Raw genomic sequence first — 19,061 nt, 5'->3', positions numbered from 1 at the left:
CTACGACTACGTAGGAGTAGGACTCCTACGACTCCGAGCTATCCCCACGACTTCATAAGTAGAGACACATTGTACCTTCTATTATTCAGTACATCATAAATGCTTATTTTTGTATTTATAATAGCTTAAGTACATAAAGAAACATTAAGGCATTATTTGACGAATTCAATAATAAATATTAAGTTCTACACTAATAATGTCCTTTTTTCTATGAAATAAAAAAAAAAATGAAGATTTTAAGAACCTGTTGTTTGAGTAAGAAGTTTAGACAAACAGGTAGATGATAGAGGGTCCCTCAATTTAAACATTAAAATAGTACAGAGAATAGTTTTTTATAATTACTATCAAAATATTATAATTATTATATAAAATTATATTAGAATATTTATCATATATAATATTAAAAATATTATAAAATATAATATTATAATAATTATAAAAATTATAATAACGATAATTTTGAACAACAACTTAGATAGTCGTTTTCAATTTTCGTGGTTTTAGCAAATAGTAGTTTATTAAAGAAAATAACATAATTGATGTAAAAATGGTAGTTTTTACTTTGGACTTCTATCTTAGAAATGGTTTTCTTAAAATTGTAGAGGCAATAATTGGCTGAAACATTAAACCATCAAGAATAATGGTCCAGAGAATATTTCTAATGATCTTAAAATGATAATATACTTATATTCTAATAATACTTTTGTATTTTAAAATCATATCATATATTAAATACGTAACCTAACATAACCTAGGTACCTCCCCCCTAAACCCCCCAAAAACAACAGTTTAAATATCTTAAACGCAATGAAAACCACGCTTTGCATTCCATTTCTCTATAACGGTCCCTTGCAAATAACGCGTTTGGCGGGTTTCGTCTCTCGTATAATATATAGCAGTGTCCACATAATGCACTAGTACCCAATTATTAACAATTGCGATTCATTAGCTAACAAAATTGTTGGCTAGCATTGTTAGGTTTTCTGTAACAAGCCGCATGGTTCTCATCTAAATGCATATATCATTTACGATATTCGTTGTGATATTCGATTATGATGCTATTTCGATTGTGATGCATTTACGATATTCGTTGTAACAGTTGATCTTGTTTGCACTTCATTTTTTAGCATAATTACCACCAACTTTTTCCATGGTTTTTACTGTAGCTGTTCAGATTCTTTCAAAATCAATAAATCTTTCAAAAACATAGAACGTTATGCACTGCTTACAATTCTTGAACTTAGAACTCTTAGAACTTAGAATTCTTAGAACTTCCGGTCGCTTAAGCAGTTGAACATTGTAACCGTACAAACCTCCACACTGGAAAATACTACATGTTTGTCATATTATCTTTTCTTTACCTTCTCAACTGAGAATTATTATTGAGACGTAGATTTTAAACGGCGACAAAAAAAAAATTAATATTCTAAATTTTAGCCAGAATTAATTCAAATTTTGCTTTTAATTCAACACAGGATCATTATTAAATAGTGAACAGAGCCCTTAATTACTAACCATCAAGACGTTTTGAATAAAATAAATATTAAAATAAATAAAAATAAATAAGATTTTCACTGCCCAGTAGTGATGTAGATAACAAAAATGAAATGAAAAAATGACAAATTAAAAATAGCAAAAATGGTAAATACTAAAATCTAAAACATCAAACAATGCGTGTTTTGCCTTTCTTTCGTTTCGCTAAAGTTACAACCAAACTAATTAGGGTAGAAAACCCAAGGAAAATAATTTTGGAACCATCGAAACGGACAAGACATAAAAATGGCATTTGCTAAATAGCATTTGAAAAAAATTTGTTATCAAAGCTCCGTTTTTCTTATAACATTACGCATTTAATAGAGCATAAGATATACTGTAATCATGATCATGGGCTTGAAAGTGGGGGGAGAGAGGAGCGACTTTTATTGCTTGTAATATTTAAATTTAATCAGTGTTATTCACTTGCGCTAATCATTATAAACCATTTAAGGCAGAAAAGACAAGAAATACGACGTCAGGTTAGGAGAAAAGAATACTACAAATAAGCCTACGACTCTATTTAATTTCAGATCCTCTTTGGAGGGTTGCACTTAATAAAACGATGATCCTATTTATCTTGGGGTCTGATAGCAAGAATGCAAGGAATGAAGGCCCGAGCCCCTCATCGGTGGGGGTTGAAGATCCAAAAGGGCAGTGGGTGAGGACAAAAGGCTAGCTCCAGTCATATATGAAAAAAAAATAATGTAAAAGTCTCGAATTTCAAAAACAAGAGCAAAAGTATTAAATGTACTTCACTAAAGTACAAACAAAATCTTTTTAAAAATGGGGGGGGGGCATGGGCGCCCATATGGGGGGGGGGCTCTTGCCCCCCCTGGCTGAATGATGCGGCCTTATTTTTATATTTTTGTTCTGAGATTTCTATTATATAGCATTAAAAGTAGCAATTAGACGAAGTTTGCCCCCTCCCCCCTGGAATTCAGCTTATGGGCGCCCATGGGGGGGGGGGGGTTTAAAATAAAAACGAATCCAAAAAACATTACCATAAACACAAATATCAGAAGGCTCCTTCATATAAGGCTTACAGTCGACCCATGATTTGAGATTTCCTTGACCGTCAATCTGATAGATGGCAGGATTGTTACTATCCACTGCGATGATGTGTCCAAAACGATTCACGGTAACACTGGCAATAATATCGATATAGCTGGGGAAATGAAACAAAAATAAATACAGTGTAGAGATAGAACTAGGCAATGGGCATTGAATATAGAAAGAATATAGAAAGAGGTAACTCATTCGAAAACGACAAGAAACTACCAGTAACTTCCATCGCGTTCCGTTTCAAAAACTTTACAAAAAACGTTTAAAAAATGGCGAGCAATAAAGTGGATTTTGTTTTTGGCATCTATTTCAGAAACCAAATTTAGGTGGCAAAAGAGTAAATATGCCGTAAAGAAAGATTTAAAGGAAATGAAACTTTTTGGGAGGGTGTAAAGAGGGAAACTTAGAATACGTTGGGATGGAGGAAGCACATGCGTAGCTGTGTTGGCCTCAGGCGGCTTGGTGCTGCGGTGCGTTGTTGCTAGTAGTAGTAGAAGTAAATACCTCCTCAAAGACTCACACATCTCAAAGTATCGGTTCAAAGGTATTTACGAAAATTATTGCAACTAGGGGAATTGCCAAAAGAACTCCAGGGGGGGGGGGATTTTGAAAAACAAGTTTTAATACCAGAAAAGCGTTAAAATTTAAAGATGTCTTTTTACATACTTTTCGTGTTCTAGAGAGAAAAAAAGGAGGAGGGGGATTACCTTTTGTTACCCATGTTGGGATAGCCTTCCATGCCCCACTTGTCCAGCGTTTGTTTTCTTTATGTTTGTTATGTTTTTTGTTTTTTTCTTTAACCAGGTTTTTTTTCTTTCTCTCTTTTGTTATGATGAGGAAATGGTTTTTTTTATATTTTTTGTTTTTTTATTTTTTTTTTTTTTTTTTTTTTTTTATTAATACCCAATTTTACGAGCTTTGCTCTCTGTTGGGGGTATATGTTTTTTTGTTATGTTGATTTATTCAAAAAAAAATAAAAAAAATAACACAAAACAAACAGTTTTCAGTTCTTAAGCATTTTGCCACCAGATTATCTTAGGTGTGCCTAGAATTTTTAACTGATACGGTTTTTCTTCCTTTTTTTTACAAAACTTAATAGACTAGCTTACTAAACCCAAACTCTGGTACGAACCAACCTTCGGGCTACGTTAGTTCTTAGACCAGATATTGTCCTTGATCCTACCTTGGGTATATGTCACATCTGTATCCAGGATTTTTTTTTCGGGAGGGTTATTTTTAGGGGGGACGGCGGGGGGCGGGTTTACAAAAAACTTAGAAAACACATAAAAATTTATTTATATGCATTTTTGTTGGTTTTTAAGAATCGAATAACGTATGGGGAGGGGTTCAAACCCCCATACAACCCCCTCCCCTGGATATTGCCTTGGTATGTGATTAATGGACAATTTTTTACCGGGCTTGCTGTGGCACTTGTTTCCTCTGGGACTTTGATATGAAGAGACCGTGATACTACGAGAAGGAGAAAGAGAGTGAAACAGAAAGAGAGAGTGAGATAGAGAGACAATGAAAAAGAGTGAAACAGAAAGAGAGAGTGAGATAGAGAGACAATGAAAAAGAGTGAAACAGAAAGAGAGAAAGACATCTTATTGACAAACAATTTGGACGTCAAGTTTGACTTAATGTTATTACTACCAACGTTCACCTATGGTCACAAGTAAGACTAAATAACATATCCGGAGTTAAACTACTTCCATTTTTTTTGGTGACAAAAAAAAGGTTATTGGTTCTTTGATGGGCACACATTTAACCTTTTCCACGTTTTTAAGACTTCTTAAGTTAGAAAATTAAAAAAAAAGAAGAAAAAAGGGAGTTTTACAGCTTCATCCATTGTGTCTTAGTCCTGGTAATAAAAATAATTGGTACTTGTATGATATAGCGCCGACCACTCAAGTTGTTCATCCATTGATGCATTGTAGAACCGTTTATTTTTTTCGTTAGTTTCTTTCAGCTTAGCGTGAGCCAAGACAAAGAGAAGTTACAGAATAGATGGGAAATATATAATTTCGGCTATGTATTTGCACATTAGGGGGGGAGGATAAAGTATTTGGACAGTGCGAAGTTAGAAAACAATTCTTACTTCATAATATGCAGAATAATTTTACCTAACATATTAGGCATGCAGACCCGCTATACTTTACCCCCAACCCTCCTAATACGCAAATATATAGCCCAAATTTGTTTCTTAAGTATTATATTTTTTTCATACTTAGGTATATTTCATTAGGATTGAGCGTCAGAGAAACAAGTTCACCTTAGATGAAGAATATTAGGTCAGGGGTATATCATACAAGTACCACTTAATTTATATTACAACTTTATTCAATGACCCTAAACAACATAGAGAATTGAAGCTTTGAAAAAAAGGACGAAGGAGAAATCGACTCACTTGACTCGAAGCTTTCTGACGAACGATCCTTGCACAGTAAAAAGTTGAACGCGTGTTCTGTCCGTACCTCTATCACATATGACGAGTAGATTAGATAGCCTAATGTAGGCAAGCTTCCTTGGATACCAGAAATGGCCATCCTCCTGACCAGCTGAACCAAAGGAGAATAAAAACAACCCATTGACGTCATAAACCTAGAAGTAGCTCGTACAATTACCATCAACTTTAAAAGATAGATTTTATAGTTTAAAATACCGATATCCTCAAAAGGCCTTAATAGTCCTGAATGAACGTTATCTCTAAATAAAAAAAAGGCGCTTATCCACCCTATTGACCTTATAGGCACATTAATTCAAAAAAACTGGAGAGATTTTCGAGTTAGTAATGCCATTCTTAATCCAGTATTTTTCTTTGCGGTAAGGAGGGAGATTAAATTACTGCAAATCTCAAACAATTGTGCAGTTATATTCAAAATTACCCGGAAAGATGGAATTCTTAGAAATTACAAATTCATTTCATTTATCCTTTAACAGGCTTAGATCAATATTATTCGGCGCTGCCCGTCCTTGCGTAATTTACTGTTGCTTGGTGTAGCCACCTATTTTTCAGATAGAAGAGTCATCAAAATTTGGCGGTTGGTGTTCTAAGAAATTGTGATAATGGGATGTCAGTAAGATATCTATCTGGTTCCAGCTTTTTTTTAATTTTGTAAATCTTTTTTGTCTTGGATATACTGCATAAAAAAACTCCTTAAAGTTTGATGGGTATCATTGAGAGTGAACGTCACGAATATGAGACAAGAAACTACTTTATTCACTAGAAAACGGTCAGGAGGTTTTCCCTAGAGTAATTCACTAGGAAACCGGTTAGGAGGTTTTCACTAGAGCAATTCAGTAGAAAATCAACTAGGAGGTTCACAAGGTATGCATTTTCAATTCAACATATCTGTCCTTCTTATGCCTTCCTTAGACCTTAGTCCCTCCAGTGCCTCCAGAGGCGCACACGGCGTCAGTTAGTAGCCTCCAATCTTCCCTGAAGTGGGCCGCTCCGAAGATTCCTCCCACTCTGGGATGAGACTCGTCTGGAGGGCTCTTCTGTCATGTTCGTACGTTCTACGGAGCGTGTTTTAAAACTTACGCAGACACGCCTTTCTTGTTATAAAACTCAAGAGAATTATAGGTCTACTTTTCATGGGTCACTAAATAGCCTACTGTTTTAGGGTGTAGGATTTATGAGGATTTTTTTTTCATTTTTTCGTGGATTTTTTCCTTAAGTTTTTTACGTTGGGGAACATTATTATTCCGAGACTTGTTCGATTGTTTGGAGATAGCTGTATGGCTTTTTCACTTAGTTTTTTCTATTATGGAACATTATTATTCCGAGATTGTTGGATTGTCTGGAGATAGTTGTATGGCTTTTTCCCTTAGTCTTTTTTCTGTTGGGGAACAATATTATTCCGAGAATTGTTCGATTAATTGGAGATAGCTGTATGGTTTTTTCCCTTAGTTTTTTTTTCTGTTGGGGAACATTATTATTCCAGGAATTGTTCGATTCTTTGAAGATAGCTGTAAGGCTTTTTCCCTTATTTTTTTCTGTTGGGGAACATTATTATTCCGAGAATTGTTCGATTGTTTGGAGATAGCTGTATGGTTTCCTAGTTTTTTCGTTGAACATTATTATTCGGAATTGTTCGATTCTTTGAAGATAGCTTGTTATCTGTTGGGGAACATTATTATTCCAATTATTGTTCGATTGTTTGGAGATAGCTGTATGGCTTTTTCCCTTAGTTTTTTCTGTTGGGGAACAATATTATTCAGAGAATTGTTGGATGGTTTGGAGATAGTTGTATGGCTTTTTCCCTTAGTTTTTTTCTGTTGGGGAACAATATTATTCAAAGACTTGTTCGATTGTTTGGAGATAGCTGTATGGCTTTTCCCCTTAGTTTTTTCTGTTGGGGAACATCATTATTCAAAGACTTGTTCGATTGTTTGGAGATAGCTTTATGGCTTTTCCTCTGTTGGGGAACATTATTATTCCGAGAATTGTCCGAATGTTTGGAGATAGCTGTATGGCTTTTTCCCTTAGTTTTTTTTTCTGGTGAGGAACATTATTACTCCGAGAATTGTTCGATTGTTTGGAGATAGATGTATGGCTTTTTCCCTTAGTTTTTTCTGTTAGAGAACATTATTATTCCGAGAACTGTTCGATTTTTTCCCTTAGTTTTTTCTGTTCAGGAACATTATTATTCCGAGAATTGTTTGATTGTTTGGAGATAGCTGTATGGCTTTTTCCCTTAGTTTTTTTTTATGGGGAACATTATTATTCCGAGAATTGTTCGATTGTTTGGAGATGGCTGTACGGTTTTTCCCCTGAGTTTTATTTTGTTGGGGAACATTATTATTCCGAGAATTGTTCGATTGCTTGGAGATAGCTGTATGGTTTTTTTTCTTAGTTTTTTTTTTCTGTTGGGGAAAATTATTATTCAGAGAATTGTTCGATTGTTTGGAGATAGCTGTATGGGTTATTAGCAAACTTTTTTTTGTATCATTAATTTGTTGGTCGAAGAAAATCTTTTTCTTTTTTTATGAAAACATTGATACCCTGTTACTTGACCTACTGAAAAGCTTTTCTTACGAAAAACCTCAACTGGAAAAAGAAAGTAAAAAACATGGCCATCAAGACATTTCTACACGAACATGGCATGACCTTACCCACGGATAGTCTTCAACATATTCCATAGGTGTCACTACATAGGGGTATGCCAGATTATGGCATGGCGCGCTCATTTTGTCTGGGTAATGAAATTTAAGCGCCAAAATCCATTTAGGCAATGAGTTTTCATCTGATGAGCCCCGATATGTGGTGATCACCTTGGGAATATAATGTTTTTGTAGATTTAAGGTGCTATAGCTTGGTTTTGGAACATTGACGTATGCTTATTGTTGCTGATTTTGCTATAATTTGGACTTTATTTTAAGATTGTCGGATTGGATATACTGTTTTGTCCTAGGGAACTGGATGGATGAGTAGGGTCTATACCTTGTTCAAGTGCTCATTCATTTCAGTTACTAAAGTCGGAAGACAGTTTTTTTTTTTTTTTTTAGCCAAGTAATTAACGTAATACATTATAGAAACCACGTGCGAATAAACTGGACATAATGACAGTTTTAAATTTCACAAAATCAAAGAGAAACTATAAATACCTTGACATTATGATTTTGAGTATCAGCAACAAATATTTGTTCACCGGGACCAAGACAGAATCCATGTGGTGAAGCCAAACAGCTCATATTGGCACCCTTGGACATGGATCCTTGGCTACCAAATTTGGTCCGTACGCTCATTTGATGAGCCTTCGGTTCCAGATGTACCATGTTATCAGCATTCTGAATATCAAGCATTGGGGTATTCGACAGTTCTAACACTGCAAAGGAAATTTTATTATTGCAATCAATATTTCTTTAAATGGCAATATTGTTTGTATTAAGAAATAAACCTCTTTTTTTATAATATGTCTTTAAAAACAAAATGAACAACTAATTGCGGTACTTCAATCCAACGTACACAACCTCTTTCAACCTCTTCATCGTAGTTCACGAGGTCAATACTGACACGCCCACGCAAAAAAAAAAAAAAATACTGCTAAAGCGCATGCCTAGAGTATTTGAGGTCCAGAGGCCTGTGAGCGCAGTATGGCTACACTTTTAAGACTGGCTCTGTTTACTCCATAAAACTCCATAAAAAAATTTTGTTTGTATCGTATTTCACGAGGTCAATACTGACACGCCCACGCAAAAAAAAAAAATACTGCTAAAACGCATGCCTAGAGTATTTGAGGTCCAGAGGCCTGTGAGCGCAGTATGGCTACACTTTTAAGATTGGCTCTGTTTACTCCATAAAACTCCATAAAAAAATTTTGTTTGTATCGTAGTTCACGAGGTCAATACTGACACGCCCACTAAAAAAAAAAAAATACTGCTAAAGCGCATGCCTAGAGTATTTGAGGTCCAGAGGCCTGTGAGCGCAGTATGGCTACACTTTTAAGACTGGCTCTGTTTACTCCATAAAACTCCATAAAAAAATTTTGTTTGTATCGTAGTTCACGAGGTCAATACTGACACGCCCCCGAAAAAAAAAAAAAATACTGCTAAAGCGCATGCCTAGAGTATTTGAGGTCCAGAGGCCTGTGAGCGCAGTATGGCTAAAATTTTAATACCGGCTCTGTTTACTCCATAAACTCCATAAAAAAATTTTGTTTGTATCGTATTTCACGAGGTCAATACTGACACGCCCCAGCAAAAAAAAAAAATACTGCGAAAGCGCATGCCGAGAGGATTTGTGGTCCAGAGGCCTGTGAGCGCAGTATGGCTACACTTTTAAGACTGGCTCTGTTTACTCCATAAAACTCCATAAAACAATTTTGTTTGTATCGTAGTTCACGAGGTCAATACTGACACGCCCACGCAAAAAAAAAAAAAAATACTGCTAAAGCGCATGCCTAGAGTATTTGAGGTCCAGAGGCCTGTGAGCGCAGTATGGCTACACTTTTAAGACTGGCTCTGTTTACTCCATAAAACTCCATAAAAAAATTTTGTTTGTATCGTAGTTCACGTGGTCAATACTGACACGCCCACGCAAAAAAAAAAAAATAATGCTAAAACTCATGCCTAGAGTATTTGAGGTCCAGAGGCCTGTGAGCGCAGTATGGCTAAAATTTTAAGATTGGCTCTGTTTACTCCATAAAACTCCATAAAAAAATTTTGTTTTTATCGTAGTTCACGAGGTCAATACTGACACGCCCACGAAAAAAAAAAAAAAAAAACTGCTAAAGCGCATGCCTAGAGTATTTGAGGTCCAGAGGCCTGTGAGCGCAGTATGGCTACACTTTTAAGACTGGCTCTGTTTACTCCATAAAACAATTTTGTTTGTATCGTAGTTCACGAGGTCAATACTGACACCCCCACGCAAAAAAAAAAAAAAATACTGCTAAAGCGCATGCCTAGAGTATTTGAGGTCCAGAGGCCTGTGAGCGCAGTATGGCTACACTTTTAAGACTGGCTCTGTTTACTCCATAAAACAATTTTGTTTTTATCGTAGTTAACGTGGTAAATACTGAAACGCCCACGCAAAAAAAAAAAAAAAAATACTGATAAAGCGCAAGCCTAGAGTATTTGTGGTCCAGAGGCCTGTGAGCGCAGTATGGCTACACTTTTAAGATTGGCTCTGTTTACTCCATAAAACTCCATAAAAAAATTTTGTTTGTATCGTAGTTCACGAGGTCAATACTGACACGCCAACCAAAAAAAAAAAAAATACTGCTAAAACTCATGCCTAGAGTATTTGAGGTCCAGAGGCCTGTGAGCGCAGTATGGCTAAACTTTTAAGACTGGCTCTGTTTACTCCATAAAACTCCATAAAAAAATTTTGTTTGTATCGTAGTTCACGTGGTCAATACTGACACGCCCACGAAAAAAAAAAAAAAAAGACTGCTAAAGCGCATGCCTAGAGTATTTGAGGTCCAGAGGCCTGTGAGCGCAGTATGGCTACACTTTTAAGACTGGCTCTGTTTACTCCATAAAACACCATAAAAAAATTTTTTTTTTATCTTAGTTCACGTGGTAACTAATGACACGCCCCCGCAAAAAAAAAAAAAAAATACTGCTAAAGCGCATACCTAGAGTATTTGAGGTCCAGAGGCCTGTGAGCGCCGTATGGCTAAACTTTTAATAACGGCTCTGTTTACTCCAAAAGACACCATAAAAAAAATTTGTTTGTATCGTATTTCACGAGGTCAATACTGACACGCCCACGCAAAAAAAAAAAAAATACTGCTAAAGCGCATGCCTAGAGTATTTGAGGTCCAGAGGCCTGTGAGCGCAGTATGGCTACACTTTTAAGACTGGCTCTGTTTACTCCATAAAACAATTTTGTTTGTATCGTAGTTCACGAGGTCAATACTGACACGCCCACGCAAAAAAAAAAACATACTGCTAAAGCGCATGCCTAGAGTATTTGAGGTCCAGAGGCCTGTGAGCGCAGTATTGCTAAAATTTTAAGACTGGCTCTTTTTACTCCATAAAACTCCATAAAAAAATTTTTTTTTTATCTTCTTTCCAGATTTAACTAATGAAACGCCACCGCAAAAAAAAAAAAAAATACTGCAAAAAAGCAATCCTCGTTTATTTTTGGTCCCGAGGCCAGTGAGCGCCGTATGGCTAAAATTTTAATAATGGCTATTTTTAATACATAAAAAACAATAAAAAAATTTTGTTTTTTTCGTAGTTCACGAGGTCAATACTGACACGCCCACGCAAAAAAAAAAAAAAAAATACTGCTAAAGCGCATGCCTAGAGTTTTTGTGGTCCAGTGGCCTGTGAGCGCAGTATGGCTACAATTTTAATACTGGCTCTGTTTACTCAATAAAACAATTTTGTTTTTATCTTATTTCAAGTGGTAAATACTGACACGCCCACGCAAAAAAAAAAAAAAATACTGCAAAAGCGCCTGCCTAGAGTATTTGTGGTCCAGAGGCCTGTGAGCGCAGTATGGCTACACTTTTAAGACTGGCTCTGTTTACTCCTACCTAAAACAATTTTGTTTGTATCGTAGTTCACGAGGTCAATACTGACACGCCCACCCAAAAAAAAAAAAAAATACTGCTAAAGCGCATGCCTAGAGTATTTGAGGTCCAGAGGCCTGTGAGCGCAGTATGGCTACACTTTTAAGATCGGCTCTGTTTACTCCATAAAACTCCATAAAAAAATTTTTTTTGTATCGTAGTTCACGAGGTCAATACTGACACGCCACCCAAAAAAAAAAAAAAATACTGCTAAAGCGCATGCCTAGAGTATTTGAGGTCCAGAGGCCTGTGAGCGCAGTATGGCTAAAATTTTAAGCTTGGCTCTGTTTACTCCATAAAACTCCATAAAAAAATTTTTTTTTTATCGTATTTAACGAGGTAAATAATTACACGCCCCCGCAAAAAAAAAAAAAAAATACTGCTAAAGCGCATGCCAAGAGTATTTTTGGTCCAGAGGCCTGTGAGCGCAGTATGGCTAAAATTTTAAGAATGGCTATGTTTACTCCAAAAAAATCCATAAAAAAATTTTTTTTTTATCGTTTTTCACGAGGTAAATACTGACACGCCCACGCAAAAAAAAAAAAAAAAATACTGCTAAAGCGCATGCCTAGAGTATTTGAGGTCCAGAGGCCTGTGAGCGCAGTATGGCTACACTTTTAAGACCGGCTCTGTTTACTCCATAAAACTTGGCTATAACCCATACATTTCCCAAAATTCTTGCCTGCCATGAGAAAGTATATTGCCATTGTGCGTTGCATGAACTTTTAATTTGTAAGCCTGTTTAAAAATCATTAAACCTTCAGCTATATTTCAGTGCATTCTCTATTTTTTAGAAATGGGATTCATTTTGTAAACATATACTCTTTCATTTTGGAAACAGCTTTATTAATTTATCTGAATTTTCCTCACAGAGCTTACCCCACCCTCGTGTTTGCAAAGAGCCTAATACGAATAGAGGTATCTCCCACCTTTTTAGAAAATTACTTAGGAACAGAGAAAGATTCCTCTATTACATACATATTTTTTCATTATTGATATCACTAGATACGTAAATTTACCGCAAAGGAGATAGGTAAGCCAAACGGTCATTGGGATAAAAGAAGTTTCAGTAAACGTACCTAAGACACCGCCTATCATATCATAACAATATGTGCACTTATATACACAGCAGACCAAACACTGTTTAGATGAACAACGTGATTTTCCCCCATTTAAATTCCCCAACAAAAATACCCCCGGTAAAGAGACTTTGAACCTTATTTTTGTTTTCCTGGAAAATAAAAATAAAATATTAGAATGGCCCTTAATTTTGCACAGAGCTTTATTAAATTACGTCACTTTTTCTCGCAGAGACTTTATGCACCTTCCCGAGAACCCTGACTGACACCCACATAACATTGGTGTATTTGGAGGCTCAAAATTGAGGTGTTTATTGAAGATCTAAAGCTGAATTTTGAAGCCCTTTCCTCGAATGATCATTCTCTAATAAGGATTACGAAATTAGGACCTCTTTTTCGCCGTTCAATAGGACCGACCCCATGTCTCTAACGTTTGTCCTCAAATAAGAACTGAAGATTAGGATCGCTCTTTTTCAATTGGGTATTTAAGTTCCAGGATTTCCTTAATTAAGGTGAGTCTTGATTTAAACTAAAAAATTTATTCGATAGCACTAAATTTGTAAACATTTTACTCATTTTCCTAAATTTATCACGCTGCTCCGACTCAGAGCCCCCTATTCACCCCGAGTGGATAATACCGTCATGGATAGAACTAAAGTTTTCTTTCACCATTTATCATGAAAATCTATGTAAAGCAACTGTTTTATGCTATGACAAAACCATAACTTGAATGAATAGTTACTTTTAATGAAGGAAAGAGGAAGATAAAAGCACGAGAGATGAGCTTTGAACTCTTTACAAATTAACCTTTTTTTTCTGTTATTTTTCAGTCACTTTTCGCAGTGTGTAAAGCACACATCTTCTCAAAGTGCACACACATTTATAGGTTGTTCATCAAGACTTGCGGCATCGTTTACAATATTTAGATACTAAAAAAACATCTGGAGGATATTTACAGTATTACGAATAACCTTTATGCGATATTATTTCTGGTGACTAGCCATTGCAAATACTACTACTTCTATAAACTTTCCACAGTGTTAAGCCCCACCCCTCCCCCACCCCACCTACCGACAAACAGGTAAATAGCCCTCGTCAACCCCTTTACTAATTCCCTCCCTTTTAAAGATCCCACCATGAGTCACGTTCGCCACACCACAGAAAACATAAATAAATTTACGATCATTTAAAGATTTCGATATGTTTAAAGATATCAGCTTGATATAATGCTAAAATGAAAAAAATTAAATAAATCACGTGTGCCATCCAACAGCTTATGGGAATTTATTTATATTTTCCGTTACTTTTATTTATTTATCGCCTATTTGGTTTCTACCTTGTTTTTTTTTTTACTTGACGTATTTGTACAGGGAAAGGGGTGGAGATAGAATTTGGTTTCAATTTCAAAATGTGAATTTGTGTAATGAACTTGATTGTTATAAGGAATTGAAAATGTCCATTTTTAAATTAACGATCATTCCATAAGGTTATCTTCTAGGATAATTTTTTTAGACAGAACCTTGGTTATTAGATATTTGTGTATTTGTTACGAGATCCAGGTCTACCAAGGGTCTCGATCACTCTTGCATGGACTAGAATTTTATATAACGACAGCGGTAATTTCATTATTTTTCCTCAAGGTCCCAAACCAATGATACAATAGGATTCGAACTCTCGGCCTCTCGGGCGAAGAATCCTAAATCCAGCGCACCAATCCACTCGGCTAGGAGTGATTGAGTGGGCTGATTGACTTCCGTCAATTCTGCTGATATTTAAAAGAGTGCTACCATATAGCTGTTGGCCTCCCACTTAGAATAGACTTTATATCGAGATCGGTAACTTCTTTATTTTTCCTAAAGGTATCACTCAATTTTTATATTTGAATGATTAACAGCTGTAATTATAGTGTTTATTCTTCGATGACGACAAGTTTTTCTCTATTGCAGGGCGGACACGAACCCTCTCGATCGAGGCTCAGGCCACAGAGGCCCATTACGTCCGTGATGACGAGTCAGATATACAATAGGTAAATTATCCGTTTAGGATCGAATTTAGTAACTTTTGTATAAAGACCCCATTTCGGCATAATATTCTTGTTTTTATCCCGCATCCGTGGTTTTTATTTAGGAGGATAGATAGGGGCCAAGCAATTTTGGAAGAGGGAGGGGCAACCAATGAATGGGACCGTTTGTGGCAATAAATAACAAAAAAATAGGGGTTATGCATGTGATGTTTCACATTCTGTAGAAGGAACCCCGAGCCCCCCCCCCCAGGAAAAGACACTTCCCCTTTACAAAGCCAAAGAGGGTGCAAGATAAACAGACTGTACTAGATCATAACTTCTAGAAAATATCTCTTGGATAGAAAAGTTGTATATAACCTCTACATATTAAACTGAAAAAAAAAACTTACAAATACTGGGATCCCTTGGTTTTTGTAGAACGGGAGGCTCGCCCCATCGCTGCATTACATCTAAATAAAAGATACGTTAATAATAAGAGCTACCAAATACCCTAGGCAAATGTTTTTGGCTATATATATATATATATATATATATATATATATATATATATATATATATATATATATATATATATATATATATATATATATATATATATACAATGCCATATATAGTACAATTTTTTTTGTTCCCGTCGGAAAACTTTCAAACAGTTCGTGGTAACAAACAGTAAGTCAGAAGCGACTCGGCACAATAGTAACTGAAACTTTAGAATTTGATAACAATAGATACATCAAAAGAACTGCCTTTTTATGCTGATTCCAAATATACAAAATTAGTCAAGTTTAAAACTTCAAAACTTTTTCGCAGGCTGACCAATGGTCTGCATTGCGCAGGTACCGATCTCCTAATTCGACGCCTTCGGCCTGATTTTCGATAAATGAGGTAAAACTCCCCGAAAATTCAAGCGATCTTAATGAAAATTACAACATCAGATTCAGCATATCAGAGAACATACTAAAGGGGTTTCGAGCTTCTATCTACAAAGATTTTTTTAGCCAGAAGAAGGATCATGGATGCGTGTTTCATTTATTTTTGTTATGGCGATTTTATCGAACCAGTGGTCGTATAAGATAGGGAAAGGGTTCATTCGAACGGAAATCAAAAATTTATTGAGCCCTATCAAAGTGACTAAGAAGATTGGAGTATAACTAGTCTCCTTCTCAGGCTTCTTTTTCCTCGAAGATGTCCGATCAAAATTTTGAGACAGCCATTTGATTCAGGAAAGTTGAAAAGTCCAATAATTATACCTTTGGGGATGGCAAGACCCCGCGTAGCACCTGGGGAAAGGACTGTAAGTTGTGCAGTTTCCACACTGTTCACATATAGTATTTATCATCGTGAAATATACGGAAATTTTCAGGGGGGGGGGGGGTCATCGGGGATATTTTTCCGTGGGAATTTTTTCCAGGTAAAATTTACACACAGGGGGCGGGGAAAGATATTTCCTGGTATGATTTAAAAAACAGTAAAAAAGATATCTTCTCCTCAGCCCTCCCTTTTTACGCTGAAGTTTGACTTTTTGTCACAATTCTTTAAGATAGACTACTCAAACACAATGGTAGATAAATTTGAATAAGAAGTATTTTAAAGAACTTTAATACTTCAGCGTAAAGAGCGAGGGTTGGCGAAGGGGTAGCCCCCCTCCTCTAATACACGGAATAATTTCTGTTCGTTTTAAGTTTCAATTTGCTCCTTGCATTCAGTTGGAAAAAAACCCCTTTTTTTTATTCAATACGATACAAGGACCGAAAGGAACACACAAACAGCTTAACTAGCTCTAAAAGGCTGGTAGAAAATGGCAAGCATAGACATATTTTATACATCATATGTTCTAAAAGGCGACAAAGAAATTTGTCAAGTTCAGTACAGCAAGTGTTTACAGAACGACGGCGAGTTTACTTCAATTCAAAAACGACAACTATCCTTTCGGGACAGACATCAATGTTCCTATGAGTCACGAGCAGGAAAAAGCTCCCCAGCCTTTTTTGTTCGGTTGAACTCCTTAGCTAAACTTTAGCCTTCCATGTGCGGGATTGCACCTTTTGAAGTAGTAGTACTCACAAGCAACGCAACAAGAATAAAATTTAAATCTTTGGTAAAAGGTAGGGTTGCATTCTTGAAGATGACACAGCACAAGAAGGCCTTTCCGTGATCTGAAAATCTTCCCATTTGCTGTACGACAGCCCAGCCACTTTTTTAAGTTAAAACTCCATTTTCATGCTCATGGGGCCAACAGAAACAATCTCAGAAGGGGAAAAGATGCAGAGGTGTGACAAAACATTCAGTGAAGTCCAAAACGTCGTTTCAGCTGTAATATAAAGAAGTCAAGAGAAGAGATACAGACACAAGTTCTATACTGAGCAAGTATATCAGGATCATCTGGACGCACAATCCTTCCACAGCTTGTTTTTGGACTTGTCATCTCAAGTTATTGGCACCTGGCTAAGCTTCGTTGAAAATAAAACGAAAAACGGAAGCAACTTTTTCTGGCATTTCTTTTGTTCTGGAACTGACAGTATTTACATGTCTGCAAGCGGCAGCCAAATCACGGTTAACCGACTGAAGAATCTTGCACAAGGGAAATGTCAGACTGAAAAATATATTTGGCCAAGTGAAGGCACATCGCCAACAATTATTGGTTCATTGTATTGAGCAACAGTGAAACTATTTCAGACGTTTTAGGATTACTGATCGCTTCAAGAACTTCGAGAGGACGCAGAATAGAACAATAGGACTCAAGAAAATACAGAAATAAATCGTGGAGTTTCAGTGCAAGTCAAGTTTGTGTTAACAATTTAATCAAAAAGCAACTGATATCCTTTGCAACCGACAGAAAAAGACTGCTTGGTTGAGTTCTTTAAAGCGACTGTAGGTCTATATTTATCAATTGAATTTGATGTGAAAAATTCAGAAATATAAGCCATCGTTTCAGCATCTTGCAAGACAACAGGGGAAGATGAACAATCTGCAGATGGCCCATCTTAACTCCTTAACATCAGAAATAACTATCCTGATTCACCTGGGAGAGAAAAAACATTTAATATTATAATTTTCCTTCTATCTGTAAATATGAATATATATATATATATATATATATATATATATATATATATATATATATATATATATATATATATATATATATATATATATATATATATATATATATATATATATATATATATATATATATATATATAGTGGGTCAAAAATAAATTATAATTATTATTATTATTATTATTATTATATATATATATATATATATATATATATATATATATATATATATATATATATATATATATATATATATATATATATATATATATATCTATCATAAATGGTCATAAAGAAATCTTTTCTTTTGTCTAATATCGGATTTTTGAAAATTGATACTTTTAATAAAAAAAAAAGCCCGATGGACGAATTTTTTTAGAAGTACTATTAATTCAAGATGTTATAGCTTGGATATGGTATGTGATTTATTGGAATTTGTTCTATTTAATACTTTTATAAGATTTAATGGGAACTTATATAAACAAACTGTTGGCATTCCTATGGGTGGAATGCGAGACCATTCATAGAGGACCTGTTTTTAAGTCAATTAGAATATGAATATATGATAAATAAAAATAGCCCAAGCAATGTAAAATATAATTTTTCAAATAAAAGATATCTGGACGATCTCTTAGTAATAAATTGTGCAGAGTTTATTGAGATTTCAAAAAATATTTATCCACAAGAGTTAATTCTGGAGCCTAGCTGTGGGATAGGACACTCTGACCATTTCTTAGATTTAAATATTATTATTTCAGATAATAATAAATTAGTTTTTAAAATATATAATAAAACGGATGATTCTAATTTTGAAGTAATTAATTTTCCATTCCTTGAAAGTAATATACATTCAAATATTACTTATTCAGCTTATTATTCCCAATTATTTAGGTATGGAAAAATATGCAGTAATTACACAGATTTTAAAAATAGATGTAAAAAAACTGAGCGAAAAACGGATGTTTAGATGTCTTTTTGCCAAAAACATTAGTTGGCGATTCAAAAAAATTAGTTTTATGTATCATGAGCTTTTAGATAAATATACAAAAAATTATAAATAAATATAGAATGATATTTTAATATAATTTCTCTTTCGCTTTTTTTTTGGAATTTTGAATTTGTAGACTGTTTTCAAACAAGCTTGAGGATCTTTATATCTGTAATTGGTTCCGGATACCAATAAAAGACACATCTGGACCAGTCTTCATTTGTTCCAGAATGGTCTTTGCCAGTGACCTCTGGGATTTTATTAAGGAAACAATGAAACACTTTTTG

The 19,061-nt window shown here is 35.1% G+C and overlaps 1 protein-coding gene across 1 annotated transcript in view; it reads right to left on the bottom strand.

Annotated features, from left to right (window-relative positions):
- The window catches only part of mei-P26 (E3 ubiquitin-protein ligase meiotic P26), a 104,864-nt gene that overhangs the window by 8,197 nt on the left and 77,606 nt on the right, over window positions 1-19,061 (bottom strand). Inside the window, exons 14-17 of the mRNA XM_089099162.1 lie at window positions 15,116-15,175; window positions 8,209-8,429; window positions 5,006-5,199; window positions 2,538-2,701 (exon numbers count right to left, since the gene is read on the bottom strand). Coding sequence (XP_088955288.1) covers window positions 2,538-2,701; window positions 5,006-5,199; window positions 8,209-8,429; window positions 15,116-15,175 — 639 coding nt within the window. The remainder of the gene's footprint in view (window positions 1-2,537; window positions 2,702-5,005; window positions 5,200-8,208; window positions 8,430-15,115; window positions 15,176-19,061) is intronic.

This window comes from Artemia sp. Qi Xiang Cuo, chromosome 2 (genome assembly GCF_049724085.1).
Source record: "Artemia sp. Qi Xiang Cuo chromosome 2, ASM4972408v1, whole genome shotgun sequence".
In the NCBI taxonomy this organism is placed as follows: Eukaryota; Metazoa; Arthropoda; class Branchiopoda; order Anostraca; family Artemiidae; genus Artemia; species Artemia sp. Qi Xiang Cuo.
The sequence above is the reverse complement of the archived record's forward strand: the minus strand, read 5'-3'. Positions and strand labels throughout refer to the sequence as shown.